General features: G+C 39.6%; 1 protein-coding gene across 3 annotated transcripts in view; it reads left to right on the top strand.

Annotated features, from left to right (window-relative positions):
* Positions 1–1,142: 1,142 nt before the first annotated feature.
* Positions 1,143–27,621, top strand: part of cluha (clustered mitochondria (cluA/CLU1) homolog a) — a 48,082-nt gene continuing 21,603 nt past the window's right edge. For 2 of the 3 annotated variants that reach the window (XM_057839506.1, XM_057839507.1), the window contains exons 1-8: positions 1,143–1,465; positions 18,514–18,695; positions 18,769–18,940; positions 23,001–23,144; positions 23,222–23,349; positions 23,516–23,670; positions 24,611–24,736; positions 25,000–25,147. In XM_057839506.1, the coding sequence (XP_057695489.1) occupies positions 1,330–1,465; positions 18,514–18,695; positions 18,769–18,940; positions 23,001–23,144; positions 23,222–23,349; positions 23,516–23,670; positions 24,611–24,736; positions 25,000–25,147 (1,191 nt within the window). In that variant the 5' untranslated portion in view covers positions 1,143–1,329. Of the gene's footprint in view, positions 1,466–2,114; positions 2,284–18,513; positions 18,696–18,768; positions 18,941–23,000; positions 23,145–23,221; positions 23,350–23,515; positions 23,671–24,610; positions 24,737–24,999; positions 25,148–27,621 lie in introns of those variants that run through there. The other variant, XM_057839508.1, reaches the window with a different exon arrangement.

Below are 27,621 nucleotides of genomic sequence, written 5' to 3'. Positions count from 1 at the left end.
GTGAGGCTCCCAAATGCTCGTCCTTCATTGTTACGTCTTTAATACCCATTATCATATGCACTTGCGTTCAGGTACACCTCATTGAGCAGCTACAATGTTAAAAAAAAAAAAAAAAATTATACTTTTATTATTCAGTAATACTACATACAAATGACAATACAGAACAACCAATTCACATAGAATATAACCATATCAACATTTGTTTTTACATTGTAAGCCATACAAAAATAAAAACGATAAATACAATTTAAGTCAAGAAAAAAAGATAATAATCATAAATTAGTAAATAATGATTATGAAAAAAAAAGTGCATGCTATTCGCTAAACAATTTTGCATTAGCTTCTAGAATAGTCTTGGATTTATTGTTTTGTATCATGTTAAGCGATGTGAAATATGATTCAATTTCAACCAAGAATAATTTGAAGTTCGGATTTACGTTTTGAAATTTAGATTTATGAATATGGTATTTCCCTAGCAATATATAAAGATTTAATATTGTATATATTTTTTAATATTTGGATTCAAATACAGTAATTATTTGTCTTTCCCTTCAATTCAATCTTTTGTTTGGTTTGACATAATATATATTTTTGAAGATCAGCCCATTAACTTTGCACTAATGGGGCAACCATAAAACAAATGATTCACATTTTCAGGTTCAGTCTTACAAAATGTGCATTTGTTGTCAACGTCCTTAAAACGAGACAAGTACACATTAGTTGGGTATATATTATGTAAAATCTTCAAATGCAATTCCCTTACTTTGTTGGAAACAAACAGTTTAAAACGTTTCCCACGAGGTTCAATTTTCCTATTTCTATATAAAAGATTCCCTTATATGTTTGTTTGTACATTCTTGCTTAGAAGATCTATATTATTTAAGTGAAGGATATTCTCATTAACAGCTTGCTCATTCTGGTCTTTACATTCTTACATTAGTTCTAATATTCCACTGGGGATGGAGTTAATCACAGAATGATATTCTTTAAATTTAATGGGAAATCCTTGTGCAATTAGAAATTCTTCATAAGAAAGAAGCTGTCCATCACCTTTAATTAAATAAATCTTTTATGCAGCTACAATGTTTGTCCTGTGTGCCTATCCGTAGTAGCCTAAGTTAGTAGGCGGGGCCAATCAAGGCAAAGGCAAAGAGGTCAAGAGGAGGAGAGAAGAAAAGCACGTGTGATCCATACAGCGTTGTCCTTCCTTAGCACACTTGTTTTTGTAAGCTCGCCTCCTTCGCATGTAGACTGTGACAACCGACCCAAAAGCAAACTAAGCAGACTCGTGAATACCTCCTCTCCAATACTGTCACTGTTTTTTTGACCATGGTGAGCAAGACGGACGACACCCTGGCTACAGCGCCCGGCTGCAGTCCGGCTGATGTTGCGGAGGAAGCCGGGGATGGAGCGCAGGACGTCCACGAGAGCAGCAGGACTCATTTGAAGGAGTCGTGCAGTTGTGGTGAGCATGAACGTCTTGATTAACGATTATTTAGTAGAATGGTTGCTTTCTTATTTGGTGAAGGTCCCTTTTAAACCTAAACTGTCTTCACCTCGAACTTCTTTGCATCAAGTTAAATGGAAGATGGAGCATCTGTATGACAAGTCAAGTATTAACATCATGTAATATTACAGTTACCTTTGCTTGTAAGCAAAATGCAAAACCAGGTTGGAGTGTTTATACATCTCGTCATAGCGACCGGTGCCTGGCATTAGATTCCTATGCCTTAGAAGCTACACCAAACAATTTAGCTGAGTGACATGCTAATACTAGCCCAGTTGTCAAGTGCTAAGCTATTCCAAGGGGAAATTTGCAACGGAGTCTCGCTGCGCACAGACTAACAGCAAAATTTCGATTTTTATTCTCCAACCCAAAACAAACTCTCCTCAAGTTAAACTCGTTTTGCGCATACTCGCAATGACGTACGTGATACTGAAGGTCACCTTCAGTGGCGTAGTACACGTTCGGCATGAACACGGGGGGACACTGTCGAAGCTGTTCCTTTTAGATATGTGTTACGCCGGCTGTAAACTAAGGGCACACTTGGTTATATATTTTTAGACATTTAACAATCAAAGAAAAATAACACTAAGCCAGTAAAACGCCGGGTATTCCGTCCAAACGCGCTCCGGGCGTCGTGTCCTCCCCCACCGGTAATGATGAAGTCGAGTGTCCCTCCTCGACCGGGAAGCGGAAGCCGGTGGTTACATAGGAAAAAGTCATGAAGGTGCATTCACAGTGAGACAGAAGGTTACGCTCCTAATAAGACATGCAAGCTGGTGAGTACCTGGCGAGTTAAACCTGTGGCATGGGGCAGTTCTCGCTTGAAGCAAGAGCACTGTATTCTCGTGCTAGATTGGCACCGAGCCGAGGGTGGCAACAAGCCGGGGAAGAAGTTACACAACTTGGGAAGCAACTCACTCAGCCTGCGTGGTTGTCATGTGGCAGTATGATTCGCGTCGTTTGATAAGAAAGCACTATTAAGCGTATGTCGCGCCTCTGTCGATGTGATAATGTATTGATTACAATTTTGACCCCCCACATTATTACTGTTTTTATCGTTAGACGCAATGATCTCGTTTCGATCTGCAACCTAACCCATAGAAGCTTTAATTAAAAACACGTGGAATTAAAGTATCTGTGGTTCTTTTCATGCAAGCAGCACAACTATAATTTTATGCATTAGCCATCAATTTGAGGGCATAAGTTATAGCCAATGCATGCAGACTGAATAGGACCTCAGTGTTATTCAGCCTTTATTGTGTAAAGCCACATTTATAGTTAGGATCTCGTGCAACTCCACCATGCGTAAATGATAAAAGCCATGATCAAACAAGATCATACTTGTTGTCTCATCTGGGAGTGATGCTGTATTCTAAGTTTCTAACATCATCACACCCATGATTGTCGGAACATCACAATATATGAATATGATTATACCGTAAGGTACAGCACAACTTTGAGTGTTCTACAAGCAGCATTTCTAAGTTAACCTTCACGGTAACAAATAATCATTACAATATTCCGCCAGGACAAATCCATCCCCAAACAATAAAGTCTTGAAGTTAGGTGTTAGTGTGCAATGCAAACGAACCAAATGGATGTCAACATGGACAAATACTTTTAAATAAAGCTTGTTTTACTCAGGCAGGCGTGAAAATCTCTTGCCTTTCAGCAAAATTTGCTGTTTTGAAGTCAGAAAGGGTGACCTACAAGAATTGTGTAGATCCGAGGAGAACATTTTTAAGAGGGGGGGTGGGAGATTTTTTTTTAATTTTTATTTTTTTATGTCGGACGCTTGGTATGCAGGCGGGGAAAGCGGCACAAAGCCAAAAAAGCGCACCACAGTGGCCAAAACATTGACTTATTTCAACGAAACAAAGGAGGGTTCACTGTTGTGTCCTGTCTCTTCAATGCCAAGCTTGGCTGCATGTCGGCCGTGAATGAACACCTAAAGCGCTGTCACCCAGTTGTAATTTTTGAAGATGACAGGAGACAATTACAAGCTGGCAGATTGTAAATTCATCTAAATAACTAACGACATGTTTTATTGAAGTTGCTAAGCCTGCCGCGATATGCAACAAGTCCATTTATTGCACGGTAAATAAAAATGAGGGCGGTAATTTTCACGGCTGCGTTTTATCGTCGCGTGCGTGCGTGCATACATTTTTACGTGTGTGTACACGAGCGCGTTGATGGCATATGAGACTCCATTTCCTTTCACAGATGTTTATTGGTCATCAACATGCCGTAGATTTAAAGTTCAGACATACAAAATAAGGAAACACATCTATATTAAACACTGTAAACGTTAGCATTGCTATATTGAGACTAATGGGGGGAAAAAAGACAACCTATAGCCTGCTATAAAACATTGGCAGTCTTAAACGCACATTTGCGGTTAAAAGTTGACACTTCAAACAGAAAAAATCGCTGGTTAACAGCATTTGCAAACAACAACAACAACAAAAAAGATTTCTGACACCACATGCAATGACAAAAAGAGCTTTTTTTTGTGTAGTGTAAAGCATAGTGCTACCGGTTTAGCGAACGTACTTCTGGTGAACATTTCAAAATAAAAGCACAACATGTTTGTCATATAAATAATGATTTGTGGAGTTAATCCCACGTATTTAAGAATTCAGATTCTACACTATAGCTTCAGAAGGACACCCTTCAAGAAAAATCTGATTGGCAAATATTATAACACTATTATATATAGTAGTATACTATAATATTAATGCTACATATTTTTTTAAAGAATTGTTTTGAATCATGTTGGAAAGGCGAGGTCAGTGTTCTTAATCTGTTTACATTCCATTCTTTTGCACTAGTTAATGCTACCAGCATGTGACCTCATTTTTTATTTGTAATTCATTGTTGTTATTTACGTGTTTATTTGTACTTTAATAAAGAATTTAAGCGTTCCAAAAGGTTTTTGTGAATTACCGTGATAAACGTCATCAAAAATTTCATTGCTAAATTCGAGAAAAAAAAAGAAAAAAAAGAAATTATCAGATTAGTCGACTAATTGTAAAAATAGTCTGCTGACTAATCGGGAAAAAATTAGTCGTTTGGGACTGCCCGAGGTTTACAGTGTACTGGAACATATTTCCTCCACACTCTTCTCACCTTTTTAACCCCTGACCCATTTTCATGCCTGACTTTGTCAGGTCGTGTGATGATATTAATGAATAAATTGGTGCTGCCCACGAAGCAAAAGAAATTCAAATAAGGCCTGTCGATGCAATGAGTGTAGACCCGTTGGTTGAGTCCCCTGTTTCTTTACTTAAAGTGCCATAATCGCATGAGAATACATGTAGGTTTGTGGTGACATCTACGAGTTTTTTTCCTTTGGCCCTTATGACATCTGTTTAAACTTTGAATAAAATCTTGTTTCCAGAAAGATAATATGGCCATCTCTGTAATGTTATTTCCCTTATTTAAGTGGATTGATGCTCAGTCATTGCTCATCCTGCGCATGAGACCTACAAAATGCATATGATCAAAAAACTGGGTTCCATAAACACTTTGCACTACTCAAGGTTGATTCTCTATGGCTTTAATGCTTCCAAGAGGGGGTAAAAGGTGACTGGGTTAATCCCAGGAATCAGACATCCCCACACTATTCCTCTACTCACAAGGTCACTGATCTGACCAGATAATTACACTTCCTGTCTATTACCATAATCATGTACAATCTGTACTCTGGCACAATTTCACCGTATAGATGGAAATATTTAATTATTAGACATGCCAGAAGACTTGAGTCAAGGCAGGGTACAGAAAAATAAGCCCTTGAGTGTTTTTCAGGGTTGGCGCCCTATTTCTAGGCTATGTGTCATTATGTTAAAAACCTTGAACTGAATACGTTTTGTCATTTAGTAGAGTTTGGTTGGTTCTGAGTGGCTCACAGTAGGGCTTTGCATATCAGTAGCTGTGTTTTTGCTGCTTGGGGCGCTTTCACACTCGTAAGGTAAGCACTGTTTGGTTAGTTAAAAACTGACCAAACAGTGCTTACCTTACGAGTTCTATTTCTCAGATAGTCCGCTATTGTGAATACTAGAGGTGGGAATCTTGGGACACCTAACGATTCGATTACTATTTAGAGTCTGCAATTCGATTATAAATCGATTATTGATGCACCCCCCACCCCCAGCTATTAGCTGCTTTTAATGTTTCATAGTTTAGTTACAAAAATACTCTCAGGCTTAAAAAAACTACTATTTCAGTATCAAGTTAACAGTTCAAAATAGTAAATAAAATCCCCAATCTGTATCAGGAGCTTTAAACTTCATTCAATTCATTTAATGTAAATTCCATAATTTTCCTTCTGTCTGCTTTGGACATGTTAAAGTTTTAAAACTGTTTCATCATTTAAAGATAAATTCAAGTCAACATTTTGTTAAATTCAAGTCACGATTTAGCCCATTTAGGAGTATTTTGGATAAAAAGTTAATTAGGTACGCTGGGAAGGTTCGCTACAACAGCCTTCCAGAGAAGTCTACTGCTTTAAGATGTCTGCTGTTTACTAAAGTCGGCGAGTCTGCCATTTCGCATATAGTTTTCTATACATGTGCTTACGCCGCCGAGTCTGTAATTTTATATCTCGTTCTATATAGATGTTTTATCTACCGTAGCATTATGTGGGCATAGTTTGTAGTGGATGTCGGCCGCAGTCAGGTATTATTGGTTTTTTATCTAGCGGCATGAGAGTTTCTAGTAAGCTTGCGAACGATAAACCAATACGACCGAATATCCAGTTTTACAGGTGAGAGATACAGCTGTATCGATAGTAAAGTTACCATTCGACAGTAATTAGCCATTAAATATTCAATGAACCGATAGTAGAGATAAAATTTGGCTATCGCGAGCACAAGAATGAGCTTCTAATGCCTAGTTCAATGCATTGGTTAATATGATAATAATATAGCTTTTACCTCACATGCTGCGCTTGTGTCATTCACCATACAGCGCACTTAAATTTTGACCGCCGTCGTGGTTGCCTCAACTTCCCATTCATTTCGGCAGAACCGCTAGTAGTCGCCGTCATTACCCGATCGTCACGGGCGTGTCATAACAACGCAAGAGCTAACAAAACCACTGTAACGCACGCTCCTTAGCGTTTTCTTTACAGCCCAAAACGAAACTAGTAGTGGCAACAAAGCAACATGCTAAAACAATGGACAGTTTGAGCACCACGCCAGGCGACGTGCAGCGATTGATTTTCAACGCACCCAGGAAAACAAAAGTCGGACTTTGAAGTGACGAAGGCAGCCAGATCTGTTCGCATGGGACAGAGCTAGTGTGAAGTAGAGATGCACGATAATATCGGTCACCGATAATTATCGGCCGATAATGGCAATTATGACGTCACACAGATAATAAAAAAATTCAACCGATAATGCAATCCGATAATTATATACTTGATTTAGCCTCCAAATGTGCGCAATCAACAGTTGTGTCCAATTCTGCTAGTTTGAGGAGGTGTTTTTGCGGTGTAGTAATGTGATATATGTTAGGAATGGCTTACTTTTAAAGGCATTTTTGTGCAACTTGGGTGTTTACTCTCTAAGTAATTGTTGCCAAAAGCTTACCATTGAAAAAAATTGCACTAAATTACATTTTTGCACAGTAACATTTGATCTTTGTATACTTTAAATTTTACATACATATTTGAATGGAATTATCGGCGTGACATTATCTGTTATCGGGTGGAAGGGGCAGGAAATTATCGGTTATCGATATCGGTTGAAAAATGCATTATCGTGCATCACTAGTGTGAAGCGGTACAGAGATCGTGAGTTTTTAACCCTGAAAAATAACCCACTACAATGGTGGAAAGGGCGACATATTGTTTCCACGAAACGCAGTCTACTTAAACATGAACATGTGGATCTTTTGATCTTCCTCAAGAAAAATCTGCCCTTCAAAAAAAGATATAGACAGTGATGAGGAATGAAAAAATGTGGAAGCACAGGCATAAGTGAATGACTTTGCCGTGTATAAGGTTAAAGTAATGATTATAGACCTGTCTGTCTAAAATGCCATGTTTTTATTCCCCCAGTTATACAAGTGGTAAAGCATAATTTATTATTTATTTATGATAACACTAGCAGGTTTAATTCTTTTTTTTCTAGAGCTGCTGCATATAATTAATATTTTTTGCTTGTAAGATGTTAACGTTGAAAGTTTGCACTTAAATTACTTACCTATGGTGTTCAAAACACCAGGAAATGCAGTAATTAAATTACTGCACTTTATTGTTGTCTGTCACTGGAGTTTTATTTTATTATCAATCCCATCCAACAAAATGACGGTCATATAGTAAGCTTTATTTTTTTTTCATAAAAAAATAAAACATAACATTGGTATGAAATTTTGTTAATTTAATCTTTAATCTTTTTTTATATGTTTAAAATACTGTACGAACACACACAACAAATGTTTACTATCGTATCGTTTTCACTCCGTATCGAACCGTATCGTTCTTAAACTGTATCGAATCGTATCTAATCGCTCGGCCTTAAAAATGTATTGTTTTATAATCGAATCGTAACCTGTGTATCTAGATACATATCGAATCGGCTTCATGCCAGAGATTCCCGACCCTTGTTTCTAGAGCATGCGGTTTACTCTCGGTCCATTTCTCATTGCGTCCCGAAGACCGCGTCCGTGTTTTAGTTTCGCTTTAATTAGCAAATTTTAATAATGTTTGTGAATCGTTCTCGCATCTTCCACGGCCGAATCTCGAAATGTAAGATTTGGAAATTGCGCACATCTCTAGTGAATACGCACCCAAACCCTAGTCCGGACTGCACAAACGAACTCTGATCTGCTCAAAAATTGTGGGTTTCTGTGCGCTTTTGTTACTGTATGTGCAGAGTTCAGTGTTTCCCACTAATGGACGAGACTGTGGCGGCCCGCCACAGTCTCGTTTGGGCCCGCCACAGTCTCGTTTGCGCCCCCCCCCCCCCCCCCCCCCGAAAAAAAAAAAAAGATACTAATCAGATGCGTCAGTCAGCCGATTACACAGCTGTAGCCCACTCCACTCTACTACCCGCGCGAGCGAGAGCAGCATTTTAGAGTAGTATTTTATTTATTTATTTATTTATTTAAGAGACGCAAGGGGAACGAGTAGGAAGAATGGGAGAACGAGCGAGATAGCGAGAGATAGCGGTCGCATGTCGTAGCAGCCCGCTGTTATTTTGTTATTGTTTCTCTTTATTATTGTTACCACAATCGAGTGGTTAAGCAAATACAGACTTCTCTCCTTCTTCCCCATATCCGGGGCGTTACAATAGTTTCGATCGGACTTTTCGGCGAAAGTGAGCGGTGGACGGAAAGAAAACTTTGATTGAACTTGCGCGGAGAGGCGGGGCCCAAAATAAAGCCTTGCTCTATTTTCAGAGCGTTGGTCACAGTAAAGTATTTATTAGTTCAAGCAGAGTAAAATGATACATATTCACGGTACAAGAACGTCGTTTCCGTGTCCATCGATTGGTAAGAAAAGGCTGTTTGTACGAGTGACGTGTGGGCGCTCCCGTCGGGGGGACATTTCGCGTGGAGTGGCTATTTTTCGGCACAACACCGACGCGCCAACTTCAGACAATTATGGCTGACGAAAGTTGGATAAATGCGCCCCCCCCCCACACACAATTTCGCGAGCTCTGGGACACTCGAAAAATGACTCTCTTACCTCTCCTTGCTAAGTTAATGGTACCTCGATGTTCGTTTGTGTGGAAATTTAGTTCACGAACAACGGGGAAAAAACTATTCACCTTCTCACCGAATCAAGAAAAACTCTTTACACGGCCATTAGAATTCCCCCTGTCCTGTAAATGGGTCAGTTGACAGAAGGACTGTTATTGTTGTGGTAATGTAGTACTTATGAGGGTCAAATAAAAAGAAAAAAGGAGGGCTACGACGGCGGTCTGAAACCCGCGGCTCTTGGGCCGCATGCGGCTCTTTAGTGCTGCTTCGGAGCTTTTTTTTTTTTTTTTTTTTTTAATGGAAAAAGATGGGGGAGGGAAATATATTTTTTGTTTTAATAGGATTTCTAGGAGGACAAACATGATACAAACATTCTTTCAATTCATTAATATTGTAATGAAGTTAAACTTGTGGTGTCATCGTACAACAGAGTAGTCACGTGGTGCGCTATAGGATCCACTGCAGGGAAAATAAACATTTAATCATGAAGGCTAATTATGTATTTCTAGCCAACTTAGTCATTTTTATAGTAGGCTAATATAGCTAGTATTGATAATTATAAGGCTTGTACAAGGCTTTTAATTTTTTGCTGCTCCAGACATACTGTATCAGTTTTGTTTTTTTTTTTGGGGGGGGGGGGGGGGCAAATATGGCTCTTTTCAACAGTTTGCCAACCCTGAGTCACTACGAGATGTAAGTCGTACTATTGCTACGAGAAAAAAAGTCGCATTATTACATAGGGTAACGTAGCTGTACTCAGCAACGCATTTTACATACATGTACCGTAGCTGAGAGCTATAACATTAGCCTAGCTAATGAAATATTTCAAATATATCGTTGTTATGGTTCTTCTTGGGGGGAAAAAATAATGAAAAAAAAAAAAAATTCGCCGTGGCATGACATGGTGTGGCTGTCCGACTCCGATGCAGCCCACCACCACAGTTTCAAAAAATCCTATGGTCAGAGACCCTCCCACCACAGTCTCCTAAAATCCTGTGGGAAACACTGGAGTTGCAGCATGGAGCTGTGATGCTCCAAGCTGTGACGCTCCATGCTCCTGTATTTCCTCTTCTATTTGTACAATCAATAAGTGCGCTTTTCGTCCACGTGATGCTACTCAGAAAGTTTGGTTGGCTCAGCGTGAATGCTGAACTTTTACAACAAGTCAAGTTCTGCTGCGAGGTACAGTAGCTCTCCAACCGGACCCTGGTCCTCTTGGTCTAGTGTTAAAGCGCCCTTAGTTGCTTCTGTCAGATTAATGTTCAATTTATCCCTTGCCTTGACCCCTTATTTTTACCTTGGACAGTAGGCAGATTTATTTTTGTGCTGTCAGGCGTGATAGAATTCGTATTTTTAGCCTGAGTACAGTTATTTATTGACACACATTTATTTTGATTATTTATAAAATGTCATATTGCCTCACATCAGGGGTGCTCATTGTTCTTTAGTCCAAGATTTATATTTTAAGGAGACAACGTCCCACGATCTACCTTAACAGCAGGGGGATGGGGGTGGGGGGTTGCATAACCACTTATGTTGCTCACACAACATGATTGACTATGTACATATTCATTTTAAAAATGTATTGTGATTTAACTGTAGTTTGTGTAGAGTTGATGGTGGTGTAATAGTAGATTCGCCTGACTTCAGCATTGGATCAATTCCCACTTAGTGTTGGGTGTGTTTGTGAGTGCTTGTTGTTGTCTGGCGCTATGGGTGCCCTACGACTGACTGGTGACCAGTTTCGGGTGTTGTTTGCCTTTTGCCTAAAGTTAGCTGGGATAGGCTGGAGCACCCCGCAACCCTGATGTGAAAAAGCGATGTATAAAATTGAGGGATGGATGTACTGTACTTTGTGTACACCTAGATTCGGTGTTGTTTTTGGCAGCCATTTAAATTTTCGTCTTAGTCTTTTGGTTGAAAATACTTATTAGTCTTAGTCATATTTTAATGATTTCAAAATATGTTTGTCTTCGTCTAGTTTTAGTCAACGAAAATTCACACATTTCAGCTAGTTTTAGTCAAAACTTCTCAAAATGTTTTACTCATTAAAGTTGAATTTTTTTGTCCATGAACAAAATAAATAAATAAAAGGTTTCCAACAATTTTTAATGAACATGACAGACGAGCACATAACTGTGGCGTCTACAAGGACATCAATATTTTCTTGACGATAATACACATTCAGCTGGAAAACAGCAGATTATTTGCAATTAATTAAACTCACATGGACGCCACAAACTGTATTTAAAATGCTTAGAAGACAGTCACCGCGCTAAATGCTAATGCTAACGTGAAAACGATGCTAACCCAAACGCTATGCTAACACTACAAGTTGGTTTAGTGTGTGATGATCATTCAGCACAGACCTTTAAAGGCTAAAGCAACATGGCAAAGCCAAGATCAGAACACAAAACCTACCAAGCAGCTCTTGACATGTGTTTCACACAAGGGCCCTGTAATGGGCACAGGCTAGCGTGTGTGTGGGGTGGGAGTGAGGCCAGCACGTCACATGAGTGAAACAACCAAACACTGCTAAATGCGTGCCAACTACACTTACAATAAGAAATTATCACTCATTCTGAATTTTTGACAGAAACTATGGCGAATTTTCATCTCATTCTCGTGTCAGATGCCAGCTGGCATCCATCTCGTATGTTTTAAATAAATTTATTAAAGTTTGTAAAATGGTATTATGAAGTGTGCCTGTTAATAATATTTATTGACTATCTGCATGCATGCATGCATTATGAATTAGAGTAATATGTATAAAAAAAAAAACTGCTAACACAGTGCACTGTATCAATTAAATTAATTGAAGAAAAAAAAACACTCGGCACATTTGCTCCAAAAGAGAACAAGCTCCCAAGTATTGTTCTCGGCCATCTATAATGAATGAATTAGCACTGCTTCTAATGCTGACTTGGCAAACTAGTTTATTGACCGACATTTGTAACTTAAACAGGATTCACTCTATACAGCTTCTTAAAAGTTGAAAGTTGTGTGCAATTTTGCATTACATGTGGTAATAAATACTGTGTTTGTTGGGGTTAGACATTAATGAATGTCCAATCTACTATCTAGAAAAACAATTAGGAAAGGCATAATCCTTTTGGAGAGCTCTTACCATTGGCATAGTAAAGGAGGCTCTGAGCTCACGGGCCAAAACCCCCCGTTTATTAGGTCACGTCAAAGCAGGAACATTTGAATACAAGGAACAATTTACAATGAGCCAAAAGGCTTCACCAAGTATCAGATTTCAGTCAGCCAAAACGGCCCCTTATTGCTCAACAAACTGTGACTCAAACATTAAGACATGGCACAGTATATATTTAATAATTCATTAAACACAGTAACTTCAAATGTGTAGAATATCAATTTTTTTAAAAGTACAATTTACTATAAAAGACTTTTACTTACTGTATTGCTTCAAAGTCCATATGAATTCAAATAGAACATGCTTTATTTCAATATTGTTTATTATAATTATCATTTTAATTTTTTTAATTGCTTGAATTCCTCCTGAAAATTGAAACATCCAATTTCCCTGTGCCACAGACTACAGTCTATAAAAATATCCTTTTTGCATCCACATTGCTTTCACTTTCAAAATGATACTGATCTGCTTTTTCTCTGCAAGGTTTCTTTTTGTATTCTACTTTAGAACTGGCGCAAAGCTTGACTTTATTTATTTATTTATTGGTCACTTTTGTCATGATTGAGCAGCTGGTTTGCCACAGCCACAAGAATACTGTTAACGCAGTTTTTTTTTTTTTTTTTTTTTTTTTTTTTTACTTTGATAATCATTTTCGTATAAAATGGTTGCTGCTCAGAAGAGTTTTAGTGGAATGGCGATTGTTATACAACTCATGTAAGGACAACACAAGTGGACCTGTTTTTTCCACAAATTGCCTTTAAGAATTTGGAGATCTTATATGACCAATTGAAATCTTCGGCCAATGTCAAGGGCTCTTGTGAAAGCTCAAAATGTATTCAAAAGAAAAGTTACTAATCAGTACTTTTACATGTCCCGAGTAGTATGACATTTTATTTGAATACTTTTATTTCTAGTATACATACTGTATATATGACTGGTTTGTCCTCCTGTTTCACATTCCCAACATCCCTTGTTGAAACCGCTCCTTTTGGAAAGTGTGGTATAAGCTTGTAAATAGTGTAAATTAAAGCTTACGTATATGAGAAAAAGGTAAAGCTGATATGAAGTTAAATCTCAATTTAACTGGCTCAGGAAATAATGGATTCCTGATTTAACTAACAACGTGATCGTGTCGATCTGGAAGTTAAAACACAAGAAAAGTCCATTCTTCTAAAACTGACCGTTGTCAGCTAAAACAATCCCCCAGACATAAATTAGGTTGGGTGTGTTGGGAAGGCCTCTGGGTCGACTTGTAAAGGATCTAATTGATGGCGCATTGCCATTCACTCAAGAATTAAATTTCTTTTTTTTCTTTTTTTTAAAAAAAACCAAAATTGCAGATTTTTATCACTTCTGTATTGTAAGCAGTTTTGTGACAACGCCCCTTAAAGTTAATAATTGTAGAACTTTTTTTTTTGTAATTTTTTTTAAAACTGGCTTTTGATTTTAAAACAAGGTATTACATTTTGTGTTCATCTAATATGAGGCGATCATAAATACCCTAATTACAATATGCCGTGCGACAAGTCAACTCCACTGCCCTAAATCGGTAACATGACAAAGCAGAAATGTATTGTTATGCGTAAAACAATATTTCTATCTAATGGTATGGTTTAGGGAGAACAAAGTCTCAATAGTCATTACGCACCTATGACGTTGGTGAGCTTGGACCTTTGCCTCTCTGCTTTCAGCCGTCCTTGTCTGGTCTTTTCTAACTGATTGCTTTAGATAGCTACAGTCCACTAAAGATGATTTGCTGCTCTTTTATCCTTTACCTTGTGTCATACCTTACAAAACCTTCTTCAAACAGATAATTTAAAGTGATCTGCTACTCTTTTATCCTTTAACGTGTGTCATACCTTACAAAAATTTCCAACAGATAATTTAAAGTGTCCATAACCAGTTTTTCACTTGCTATACACTGTGTTAAAATTAGCAGTGCATTGGTTTGCGGTTCAAAGCCGAACCGTACGGTTCGCCCTGTACGGTTCAATACGCCTTTATTAACCGCGCCTTTTCGGTTTTGCAATGAATTGGTCAAGCTCCGTGTGACTGTGTGTGACGTAAAGCACAGCTGTGGAGAAATTCCAGCCCCGCAAGTAAATGTCCGATCGCTAACGAGCGAAGTGAAAGTGAAATAAGAAAGAAAACAAAAAGCTATGGCGAGCGGAGGAGTGGAGAGACCGAATTTTGAGGAAGCACCGGCTTCTTCCAAATCTGCGGTGTGGCAACATTTCGGTTTCCCCGTGGACTACAATGCGGAGGGAGAGAAAATATTGAAAAAAAAAAAATTAAAACAATTTGCAATCATTGCTCAGCGCTTGTTTCCTATGCTAATGGCAACACTTATAACAGGACTTCGGCACCTCAGCTGGCATCACCCACAGATATCACTTTCTCAGAGCAGGACAACCCCGCAGATGACACCAGTGAAAACACACGGCGGGCTTCGTTAATTTATTTGCAACGCTTGACCCGCGTTAAATTGTTCCCTCGCGGACATATTTCTCTAACAACGTAATCTCCGACATTTATTAAATGGCACGCAAAGCCATCGAAGATGATTTCGCTAAAGCACATAGTTTCGCCCTGACCACTGATAGTTGGGCGTCCCGTGCTACAGAGTGCTACTACCTAATTGTGACGGTCCACTATAACGTTTCGGCAACGAGACAATGTGCGTTAGAGAAAAGTCAGACACGGAGAGGGAAGAGTGTTTGTTGTGACACTGTAGCAAACGTTATGCTAGGCTTGGTGGCTCCAATATTTACTGACTGTAGCCGACAGCCTACAATCTACACCTAGATATCTCATGCATATAGAACTACATGCGAAATGACACTTGGTAGCATTAGTAAACAGCCGCCATTTTAGAGCAGTAAACTTCTCAGAAAGACTGTTTTGTAGTGAACCTTCCTAGCGAACCTAAGTCACTTTTTATCCAAAATACTCCTAAATCGGCAAAATCTTGACTTGAGTCTATCTTTAAAGGATGAAACAGTTTTAAAATTTTCACATGTCGAAAGTAGACAGAAGGGAACTAATGCAAAAACGGGAGCAATTTTATCAGCTTTAACGGTTGATTTTAAGTGTTTATTTCATTTTCTTAAAAGCAAAATAAAGGCAGTTAAAAAAAAAAAAAAAAAAAAAAAAAAGCAAAACGCTAACCGAAACCGTGATCCCAAAACCGAGGTTTAAACCGAACAGTGGGCTAACTGAACCGTTGCACCCCTAGTTAAAATGTCTTATGTGCTAATTCATTGCATAATCTGCTATTTTTCGAGTGTAACCAAGCATGGACATGATTCCATACATGATTGCAAGTCTGAATGCCCTATTGTAAACGTTTCAAGTGATTTGGTAGTAGGAGTGGGAACCTCTTGGTACCTCACGATACGATGGGATTTGCGATACAAAGCTCACGAGAACGATGATCTGACGATATAGCGATACAACGATTTTCGATACATTGGTCAGGAAATCATTCTAGTATGTTCTACAAAAAACTAATAAACAGAAAAACAAGCTTCTGCTGTGAATTGAAATGAATTTATCACTAGTAGACGTCCAATCCATTTGAACTGGGAGGGTGGTAGCGAATGAACGAATTCGCTGCCATCCCTCCCACTTCAAACGGATTGAATGTCTATGGCCATCAGTGGCATCCAATGCTAGGCAATGAGTAATTTTGGGCCATTTAAGGTCATTTACCTGTTGATTTTCAGTTACTTCCTGTTGATTTTGGGTATTTTTTTGGGTCACTTGCTGTTTAGTTTGTGTTACAGAACAGGTAGTGACTTGGGAATCACCCAAATGAATAGGCAGTGACTCAAACTCAACAGGAAATGACCTGTAAATACCCTAAAATGAAAAGCAAGTGACCTGTAAATGCCCTGAAAATCGGACCGAATGACTGCGAATGCTCTGGTTTTGAATGAACAAACGTCCCCAGTCTAAATAGATTGGGCGTCGAGCACCGTCAATGGCAGCCCTTTTTTTTTTTTTTTTTTTAACTCATTTACTCCCAAAAACGTATATGCTCTATTTTTTAATTGTGTCAGTGTCCCAAAGACATATTTATACATCTTTTTTGTTTCTTTTTAATTCAATTCGGCTCCAAAGCACAAAGCTGAAAAATCCATTTTAAAGCAATATAACTGGCCACTGGATGGCAGTAGCGCATTTGGTAAGACCCGCAACCCGAGTCAACGGCAACGAACGGCCGGGGCGCTGGCGGAAGACGACAGAATGGAGAACAACCTAGAGGCCACCCGCGATGCCAGGCGCTGGACGACCGAGCTGAACAACCGGGACCACCAGTGCAGTGGACGAGGCCATTTAGTCCATGCTGCTTGCCAAGCAGACCCCGCAAAGACTCAAAAAAATCCATCTTTATGAGACAGGCGGTGATGAGGGAGACGTTTAACCGGCTGTCGCGGCCACAACAGCGTCATCTCTCAGTTATGTGTAAATAAATTGTTACTTTGCTATCAAAAGCTCTATTTGTCTTGTTGTTTATTTTGTAAAAGGAAAACATTATTCAGATACTTGGGATGTAACTAAAGCAAAAACTAGCTTTGTTAAAGTCAGTTATGTTTGAAATGTATGCTTTCACAAAATGCTCAATTTCTCCATTTTTTCATCAGAAATTGGAAAATTGCTCAAACTAAGCTATTTTCTAATGCTGATTTCTAAAGACTGGAAAAAGATATGAACTTTTTTTCCCTGCTGAAAGAAGACTGTCTAAACCTTCTTTTGGTGTGTTCCATGTTTATATGATGTGTTTATAGAACAGAATTTTCTGTGGGCCTTGCAAAATCAGTCAAAATCCAGTAAAACGGCCGGGCGCAAATGGGGTTGCACCGGTAAAAATGTCTGGGAGTGAATGAGTTAATTGACACTTTTAAAAATGTATTTCGATTCTTGACAGGTGCATATCAATAACGTATAGGGATACAAAGTATGATATATCACCATTTCGATATTTTGTCACACCCCTATTTGCTAGCTTTTAGTCCTTCACTGCCTAATATTCAATTCAATTTTATTTGTATAGCCCTATATCACAACAAGGTTGTCTCAAAGGGCTTTGCAGAGGCAATATGATACACAGTCAGAAACAATAGATGAATTAATAAAGTTCAAGTCCTGGGCAACCCCCATCCTTAGACCCTCCATGTCGGCAAGGAAAAACTCCAAAAACCCTTTGGGGAAAAATGAGAAACCTTGGGGAGAACCACAGTCAGGAGAGATCCACTCCTTGGACTGACAGGCTATACATGCACCAGGACTGATGGTGGGTCAGCCAGTATTATCTTATGTGAATAGAAATACTAAGAATGTATTAGTTCAATCTTTTGACCTCCAAGTTTTCTTGACTTTTACTGACATTAGTCTCATATCATGTGCTAGTTTCCGACATTTGTATTGAGGTACATTGTGCAGAGATGATATCAAAGAAAAAAAAAAAATGGAATTCAACATTGCTATGGCTGTACCAGATAAGCCCCTAAATGCTGAAAAGGAAGCAAAGTATTTGTGGCATCTCATGTTGGTTTGGGACAGTCCACACTAGTGCAAAGTTATTTGGTATTCAGTGAGTGCAGCCCCCCTCATTTCAGTTGTTGTCAGTGCTGGTCATGGTCTAGTTTACGTAGCTCCACCCTCTATTTTAGCAACCCTGACGCTGTGCTACCCTTGAGTGTGAGCAAGGGCACATGCACACACACACTGTCTGACAGCAGCTGAATCCCTCTGTATAGTATTCACTTCTACTTCTGAATTTCCATTCACTTTAGTTTCACTGTACCCTAGCAACAAAATTCTCTGTTGATCCTATTCAGCTTGCAATGACTTAGTTTGACAACACAGGTTGACAGTACCTTCAGCCATAACTAAAAAAAAACCTGGTTCCATTTCTAACTAAACGACTGCCCTGAGCAATTGGTGTCTATTTCGGGAGATCATTTTCATCCAACCTCCAACTCTATGAGCTTTTGTTGTTGACGCGAGTCCCTGGCAGCACATCAGCCGGTCATGTGGTTCAGTAGTCTGGACTCTGGAGGTTTTGTTGCAGCCGGACAGAATTTTGTTTGTGCTCCACGGAAATTGAATGAGTGAGCTTTGTGTTTCTGTGCAGACACAGTCATGGTGAATGGCGGCGGGGCACATGAGCACACAGATGAGTTGGACTCAAAGAGGGACGGGCAAAGTGAAGGGAATGGAGGAGACGAGTCTAACGAGCAGGAGGTGATCGTCATCCAGGACACGGGCTTCACTGTCAAGATCCAGGCGCCCGCTGCTGAGCCCTTTGACCTCCAGGTGAAGAAAAAAACTATAAAAAGGCCTTTGTGATTGTACACTTTTTTTTTATCTACTCTCTCCTTTTGCACAGGTGTCACCTCAGGAGATGGTACAGGAAATCCATCAGGTGTTGATCGACAGAGAGGACACCTGCCACCGCACTTGTTTCTCACTCCAGCTGGACGGGAACGTTTTGGCCAACTTCTCTGAGCTGAAGTCAATTGAAGGCCTACAGGAAGGTTCGCTCCTCAAAGTGGTGGAAGGTCAGTGTGTTCTACATGTGTAATAGCTGTTAAATTTTGTTAGTCTTCTGAAGACATTGACAAGACTATGTCAGTCGTTACACAAGAGATGACAAAGCAGTCTAAATGTTATTGATTGACTAACAAAATTCTTTTCAGTAGAGCGCAGAGACCTTAGTCCAACCAAATTGTACACATTCCAGAGATACCCACATCCTATCACTGAATTTAAACAGCATAATTCATGCATGAGTCAGCTGAGAAATGATGAAAATGATCAAGCTTAAGAAAGTTTAGCTTCATTGAGTACTCCTTGCATGATTCTTTCACCCTCCGCTGTCCCTAATATATTGTGGTTTGTAATATGACTTTATGGAAAAACAAATCATTCAACAGTGAAACATGACACATGAGGTACTTAGATTGTATCATTTGACTTTTCACTATATGTTTATACTCATTTGTTTTGGACTGCTAAACTCAGCTGCAATAAGCAAGTAGCTCTTAATGTAAGGCTGCTGGAGTTTGCCTCTCCAAAACCATGGAACCTCAGTTGTTAATGCTAACTAGTGGTGGGAATATTTGGGACCCTAACGATTCGATTACGATTCAGAGGCTACGATTCAATTATAAATCGATTATTGATGCACCCCTACCCCAGCTATTAGTTGCTTTTAATGTTTTGTTCATTAGTTACAAAAATTGGACCAAAATCCTCTAAGGCTTAAAAAAACGACTACTTCGGTTTCAAGTTAACAGTTCAAAACAGTAAATAAAATACTCAAGTCCCCAGTCTGTATCAGCAGCTTTAAACTACATTCAATTAATTTAATGTTGTGAATCAACTGTTAAAGTTGTTAAAATTGCTCCAGTTAATCCATAATTAAAGTGTGTATGACAGCAAAAAGCATGTTTGTTTCATATTTTCCGCGGTATTTTATGCTCTTGAATGAAAGGGACCGCTTGGATGTGTGTGGAAGCGATCGATATATTTGTTCAGTTTTTTGAATCCCACGCCATGAACCTGAGTTACGTCCTGGATTGACTAGGATTCCAAATGTGACGTCAACGGGAAAGTCATCTTCAGTATACATCCAATACTACAGTATGCAGAATGACTGCGGATTCAGTTGATTTTGCAGATTATTTTGTTTATTTTTCGCATCACGCCAGCCAAATGTGCTGGAGAAAAATTTTGCTGCACCAGGAAGAGGCGTACGAGCCTTTTTGGGTTTCAAAAAGTTTTCCGTTAACCCCCCCCCCCCTTGCCTGCCCACTGAGAATGCGCTTTCCGTGCTCCGATGTCAGGCGAGAATGGGCAATTTTCAGTGTTCATTCCCGGCGACGAGCACTGCCAGCCCGCAAGCTGTATTTTGCACACCTGGTCTTTTTCGTGTGCCTGCCGAGAATGCGCTTTCCTCAGCTTGATGACGAGCCCTGGCAGCGTGCCGTGTCCCCAGTACAACGACGGGTTGGCTGACCCAGCCCGATCGGTCCTCCTCGCATGCCTGCCGAAAATGCGCTTTCCTCAGCTTGGCCACAAGCAGCTCTGTGCTCCGATGTCGGCCGTTTATTTTTTCCACCGAGAATGGGCTATTTTCTAATTCACACAATAATGCTATTTAAGACTTTCTTTATCCTGTCGTGCGCACATTAATAATTTTTTAAATTATATTTTATATTATTTATAATAATATTTATTTAATGTTAGAAAAATTTTGGGCCAAAACCGATAATGAAAAACCAATATCGATATTATCCAATATCATTTTAAAATGCTTTTATCGGCCAATTTTATCGGCTACCGCATAATATCAGTAGGGGTACGCGATATCCATTTTTTGAAACCAATATCGATAACTTCCCACTCCTCAAAGTCGATACCGATATCGATAACCGATAATAAATGTATCATTTTTTAAATCTACATTCACCCGAGTTTTTGAACACCTCGAGGTTTAAAAAATAATAATGGTGGATTCAACATAGATTTGCCTTTGACCTCACCAGAATTTTCATAATGACATGAACATTATTATAATGAACAAAACAAAGACAAGAACAGTCTTGACTTCAAATAAAGTGCCAATATTTATTTTTTCAAATAAATATAATTTGAGTCAATCACAATTAATTAGTCAATATAATTGAAGATGTGTTTCCTGAACAATGAGCACTGAACTAAAACATAAACCCAACAGGTATTGTGCTTTGTCGTCAGATAAAAATATTTGGTGCTACAGGAGACTGTTGTGGTCTTGGTCCATGAAACAACTTTCTTAACCTGGGAGACAGGTTAGGACAGTAAGACTATCAATAACCAAAAGGCCTCTCAATTACTTACTCACTTATAACGAACACTGTATAATGCAAACATTATATTGTAAGGTTTATCACTCATTCCTCATAACAAAAATATGGTAGAACAAAAAGGATTAATGGCTTGCCTTATAATAATCAATATAAACGGCAGTGAGTGAACCCATATTCAATAAAGTATGAGGTTTCTTCTATGCATAGTATAAAATCCTTCCAAGCATGCTGACAGGACTAACATTACACGACAACTATTATATGTATGTATAGCATAGCACACTAGCTTGAGCTACTAGCCTTAAGCATTGGCTGGCTTCTAGAACACAACAACTTGTGAAGTTCTGTACATATGACCCTTCACCACCGAAGTAAACATATATTGCACATCCATATGTTATAGTAAACATAAATACTTACATATATTTCCGGACGGAAATGTAAGTAACGGAAAGCATTCATGATTGTCAATGCTACCGCTAAACACAACACTCTTTGGTGTAAAGCCAATGAGTTTGTGGGCTAAATTATAGATGCAGTGAATTATTCTGACCGGCAGGTGGCAGCAATGCCCTGCAAATGGTCAACTGATTTTCCAGCCAGCCAGCACAGTACATATTATCGGTCCTATTAACTCATTTGCTCCCAGAAACGTATAAATACGTTCTATTTTTAAATGCCTCATTGTCCCAAAAACGTATTTATACGTCTTTTACGTTTTTTTTTTTTTTTTTTTTTTTTTTTTTTTTTTTTTAAACAAGAAACATCTATAGCTTGCGATCTATCTGAGAAACAAAAAACAAGGCTCCAAACACATTTTAAAGCAATAAAACTGCCCACTGGAGGGCAGTAGCGCATTTTATAAGACCTGCAACCCGATTCAACAGCAATGAACGGCCGGGCAGCACAGTCAAAGCGCTGGCGGCATGATGCCAGGCGGCGCTCCGACCGAAAAAAAAAACCGAGAGGACGCCTGGGAGGCAGGGCGCTGGACGACCGAGCAAAACGAGTGGGACCCCCAGTGCAGCGGCTCGCCAAGCAGACCCCGCAGAGACGCAAAAATAATCCATCTTTGTGACAACGATGAGGGAAAAGTTTACACGGCTGACGTGGCAACAACTTCGTCATCTCGGCGACAAAGCGTCATCTCTCAGTAGTCATGTATAAAATAAATTGTTACTTTGCTGTCAAAAGCTCTATTTGTCTAATCTTTCATGGTATTTTGTAAAAGGATGTAACTCATGCAAAAAAAAATAGCTTTGTTAAAATCAAAGTTGTTTGGGAAGACATTATTCAGATGCTTGGGATGTAACTAAAGCAAAAAATAGCTTTGTTAAAGTCAGTTATGTTTGAAATGTATGCGTTTACAAAAAGCTAATTTTCTCCGTTTTTTCATCAGAAATTGGAAAATTGCTCAAACTAAGCTATTTTCTACTGCTGATTTCTAAAGACTGGAAAAACAAATGAACTTACTTTTTTTCCTGCTGAAAGAAGAGAGTCTAATCTTTCTTTTGGTGAGTTCCATGTTTATATAGCAATAGAACAGAATGTTCTGTGGCCCTTGCAAAATCAGTCAAAATCCAGAAAAACGGCCGGGAGCGAAGGGCCTTGCTCTGGTGAAAATGGCTGGGAGTGAATGAGTTAATAATTTTATTGGATTTATTGGGTCATAATTCCTATTATTCGACCAATAATTATCGTGCACCAGTAAATATCAGACGACAACTTCTAATTTGTCTTTAAAATGCTTGTGTTTGTGGTTGTCTAGAGCCATACACTGTGCGTGAAGCCCGGATCCATGTGCGCCATATAAGAGACCTATTAAAGAGTCTAGATCCGTCAGACGCCTACAATGGGGTGGACTGCAACTCTCTCTCCTTCCTCAGTATTTTTACAGATGGAGACCTTGGAGGTAACTTGAGGGTGCTGCAGTGTCCTGTAATGACACTGCATCATGCAGTGCACATGAAGTTTGTTCTCTGACTGCAGATAGTGGTAAGAGGAAGAAAAAGGGCAGTGAACTGGAGCAGATTGACTGTACCCCACCAGAGCATATTCTCCCTGGCAGTAAAGACCGGCCACTGGTACCCCTTCAGCCACAGAATAAAGATTGGAAGGTAAAAACATGTTTGTGATATGCAGTCAAGCGTTGTACTGGTTACATTGTCAAGTCCAACAGCGCCAAGATGGAGGTGTTTAGGACAAAGTTCGATCGCGGCACGAATTGTTGCGGTTTAACACTGAGTGTGCACTGGATTTTGACACTCATGTTTTTCCAAATAGCCTATGCAGTGCCTGAAAGTCCTGACAATGAGTGGCTGGAATCCTCCCCCCGGAAATAGGAAGATGCACGGCGATCTCATGTACCTGTACATCGTGACAGTAGAAGAGCGCCACGTCAGTGTCACTGCCTCAACACGTGGCTTCTACCTCAACCAGTTAGTCAACTTCTCCAATTTATACTGTTGTTATTGTTAAACAGGTCAATTGGAGCAATTTTATTGGAGTAAGACTTTTACCACTAGTCTTACTCATAGTGTATGGAAAGCATATACTATACTTAGCAGTAATGGCAAAAGGCACACCGGTGATTAATTTGTAAACCTACCTTGGAAATGTGGAAAGTGGCGAGTTTTTTATTTTTTGGTTTCCAGTGTACAACTTCACTGAATCATATATGAAGGTGTTTTTAAATTTGGAAACGTAAGTGACATGTATATGTTTATCTTTGCAAACTACAACAGCAAACCTTTAAAATACTCCATCATAGTGCCAGAATTATAGCGTACATTTTTTTTGTTTGAGGCCTGCCCACACGAGATAGTGTTATTTAATTAATAAATAAATAGTACTTGTGACGGTACCCCTTTCAGTACTTTTTATTATTGGCTAATAACCACAAAGCGATTGCCTGACTCATCATGGCAAGTGGAACTTCTGGTTAGAGTATCCCCCCTCCCCTAGAGTTCAGTGAAAAGATGCAGCGTCGGGTGGGCAAGGTGGTGCTGACAAAGAGCTGAACCCCGGCCATAGACCCCTTTGCAAGAATGCCTGTTGAGAGCACTGTTTGGTTCTTCTGTTTTTGAAGTTTGAATATTTTATTCAGATCTTTTATCACCTCATTAGACACTCGAATGTATTTTTAACGGTTTTGTGTGTTGTAATTAGTGATTCAGAAGCATGCAGCCTGATCTGTTTTGCTGTGTCTTTCAGTTTTTCTTGGTAAAACAGCTCATTCTTATCAATTAGGTCAAAATGGATTACATTGCAAAGTAAAATGTAGTCGGGATTATGCACTTTGTAGAGCAGTCACTTGAGTCTCTTTTCAAAATACTTTACACTGGTTCAGATGTCCATTTGTGTGCCTGTGTTGTTCAGGTCAACTACCTACACCTTCAACCCTAAACCAGCCAACCCTAGTTTCTTGAGCCATTCTCTGGTGGAATTGCTGAGCCAGATCAGCCCTGCCTTTAAGAAGAACTTCACTGCCCTGCAAAAGAAAAGGTGAAAACATCTGCATTCACTGCACCTATGTGGTAGTTGGGCACATATTGGTCGACGTACACTACCCTTCAAAAGTTTGGGGTCCAAGCGACCCCAAACTTTTGGACCGTGGTGTATCATATGGGATTTTTCATTATTTACACTATGGTTCAAAACATTGGGGTTGCTTAGACCCCAATTTTTTTAACTGTAGTGTATGTTTTGTATTGGCATGAGAAAATCCACCCCATATATGTGACATTTCCTTACCGGTGGGGCTGCAGGGTCCAGAGACATCCATTTGAGCGAATAGCCACGCCTTTCCAGGTGTACAGCTGGACGTCACCTCAGGTTGACCACGCCATGGATTGCGTTCGAGCCGAGGATGCCTACACCTCCCGCTTGGGTTATGAGGAACACATTCCAGGGCAGGTAGGGCTATCAGTTTGTTACAACATAAGGCCTGCTGGATACATAACATATTCAGTGCCTTGCAAAAGTATTCGGCCCCCTTGAACCTTGCAACCTTTCGCCACATTTCAGGCTTCAAACATAAAGATATAAAATTTTAATTTTTTGTCAAGAATCAACAACAAGTGGGACACAATCGTGAAGTGGAACAAAATTTATTGGATAATTTAAACTTTTTTAACAAATAAAAAACTGGGGTATGTTTCTATCAGTTTTGCACATCGAGAGACTGACATTCTTGCCCATTCTTCCTTGCAAAACAGCTCGAGCTCAGTGAGGTTGGATGGAGAGTGTTTGTGAACAGCAGTCTTCAGCTCTTTCCACAGATTCTCGATTGGATTCAGGTCTGGACTTTGACTTGGCCATTCTAACACCTGGATACGTTTATTTTTTAACCATTCCATTGTAGATTTGGCTTTATGTTTTGGATCATTGTCCTGTTGGAAGATAAATCTCCGTCCCAGTCTCAGGTCTTGTGCAGATACCAACAGGTTTTCTTCCAGAATGTTCCTGTATTTGGCTGCATCCATCTTCCCGTCAATTTTAACCATCTTCCCTGTCCCTGCTGAAGAAAAGCAGGCCCAAACCATGATGCTGCCACCACCATGTTTGACAGTGGGGATGGTGTGTTCAGGGTGATGAGCTGTGTTGCTTTTACGCCAAACATATCGTTTTGCATTGTGGCCAAAAAGTTCAATTTTGGTTTCATCTGACCAGAGCACCTTCTTCCACATGTTTGGTGTGTCTCCCAGATGGCTTGTGGCAAACTTTAAACGAGACTTTTTATGGACATCTTTGAGAAATGGCTTTCCTCTTGCCACTCTTCCATAAAGGCCAGATTTGTGCAGTGTACGACTGATTGTTGTCCTATGGACAGACTCTCCCACCTCAGCTGTAGATCTCTGCAGTTCATCCAGAGTGATCATGGGCCTCTTGGTTGCATCTCTGATCAGTTTTCTCCTTGTTTGAGAAGAAAGTTTGGAAGGACGGCCGGGTCTCGGTAGATTTGCAGTGGTCTGATGCTCCTTACATTTCAATATGATGGCTTGCACAGTGCTCCATGAGATGTTTAAAGCTTGGGAAATCTTTTTGTATCCAAATCCGGCTTTAAACTTCTCCACAACAGTATCTCGGACCTGCCTGGTGTGTTCCTTGGTTTTCATAATGCTCTCTGCACTTTAAACAGAACCCTGAGACTATCACAGAGCAGGTGCATTTATACGGAGACTTGATTACACACAGGTGGATTCTATTTATCATCATCGTTCATTTAGGACAACATTGGATCATTCAGAGATCCTCACTGAACTTCTGGAGTGAGTTTGCTGCACTGAAAGTAAAGGGGCCGAATAATATTGCACGCCCCACTTTTCAGTTTTTTATTTGTTAAAAAAAGTTTAAATTATCCAATAAATGTTGTTCCACTTCACGATTGTGTCCCACTTGTTGTTGATTCTTGACCAATAAATTAAATTTCATATCTTTATGTTTGAAGCCTGAAATGTGGCGAAAGGTTGCAAGATTCAAGGGGGCCGAATACTTTTGCAAGGCACTGTATATAGGCTGTATTGGCTGAGCCAAAATTGTGTTGGTTCGTTCCACTGAAATGGATCTACGTGACCTCTGCATTGTAATTTACATACGTTGCTAATTACTACCAAAAAAAAAGTTCTACTCACGGTTTCCAGTCATTTTTTAGTAATTAGCGTTTTCGTGTCGGTCTTTTTTTCCCCCGTGGCGCAGTGATATTGATACGGCGGAGTCGTATCGTCAGTGTGTGAAGCCATTTTAGGTCACGTGCACCAATAGCAGACGAGGACTGTTGCTATGCGCTTCGATAAACAAACAATATGGCGGCGACCGTGCCAAGCTACAACACGAGCGAAGATGAACCAAAGATAAGAAAACCGCATTCGGAATTTAGTCAAAAGGCATCGAAACGATGCTATATGCATCTCTCAACTGTCCAAGGGCGAAAAAGGGCAGGAATTTGGAAAAAACGTGCAGAGCCCGCGTGGTTGCGTCAGACAATGGCTTTCTTCCCAGGCTCCGTCGAAGGATCTTGCTGAAAATGCGTCGACTGGGATTTTTAACGACATTCACTACAGGTAAGCCACACGCACGCCTTTACTACAAGGTTAATTGTTATTAACTTATGCTAAAAAAAATCTTATTTAAACTAGTGTCGTAACGATACCATTTTTTAGCCCAGATATCAATACCACTTTGTTATAAAATGTATATAGGGTACAGTGTGTCGAAAGTGAATCCAGTAGAACTTTTTATTGCATACCAGTTATGGGTGACAATGGCTAAATAAACCTTTTGGCTCAAGAACATCAAGCTGTAGTCAATAAAAGCCCTGATACTGACGTGGCAGTGATTGCTGTTAGTCTGCAGATAGATTTACAGTGTAAATTGCATTTTTTCACAGG

This window comes from Corythoichthys intestinalis, chromosome 6, assembly GCF_030265065.1.
Source record: "Corythoichthys intestinalis isolate RoL2023-P3 chromosome 6, ASM3026506v1, whole genome shotgun sequence".
Lineage (NCBI taxonomy): Eukaryota > Metazoa > Chordata > Actinopteri > Syngnathiformes > Syngnathidae > Corythoichthys > Corythoichthys intestinalis.
This window is presented reverse-complemented; position numbering and strand designations above follow the sequence as displayed.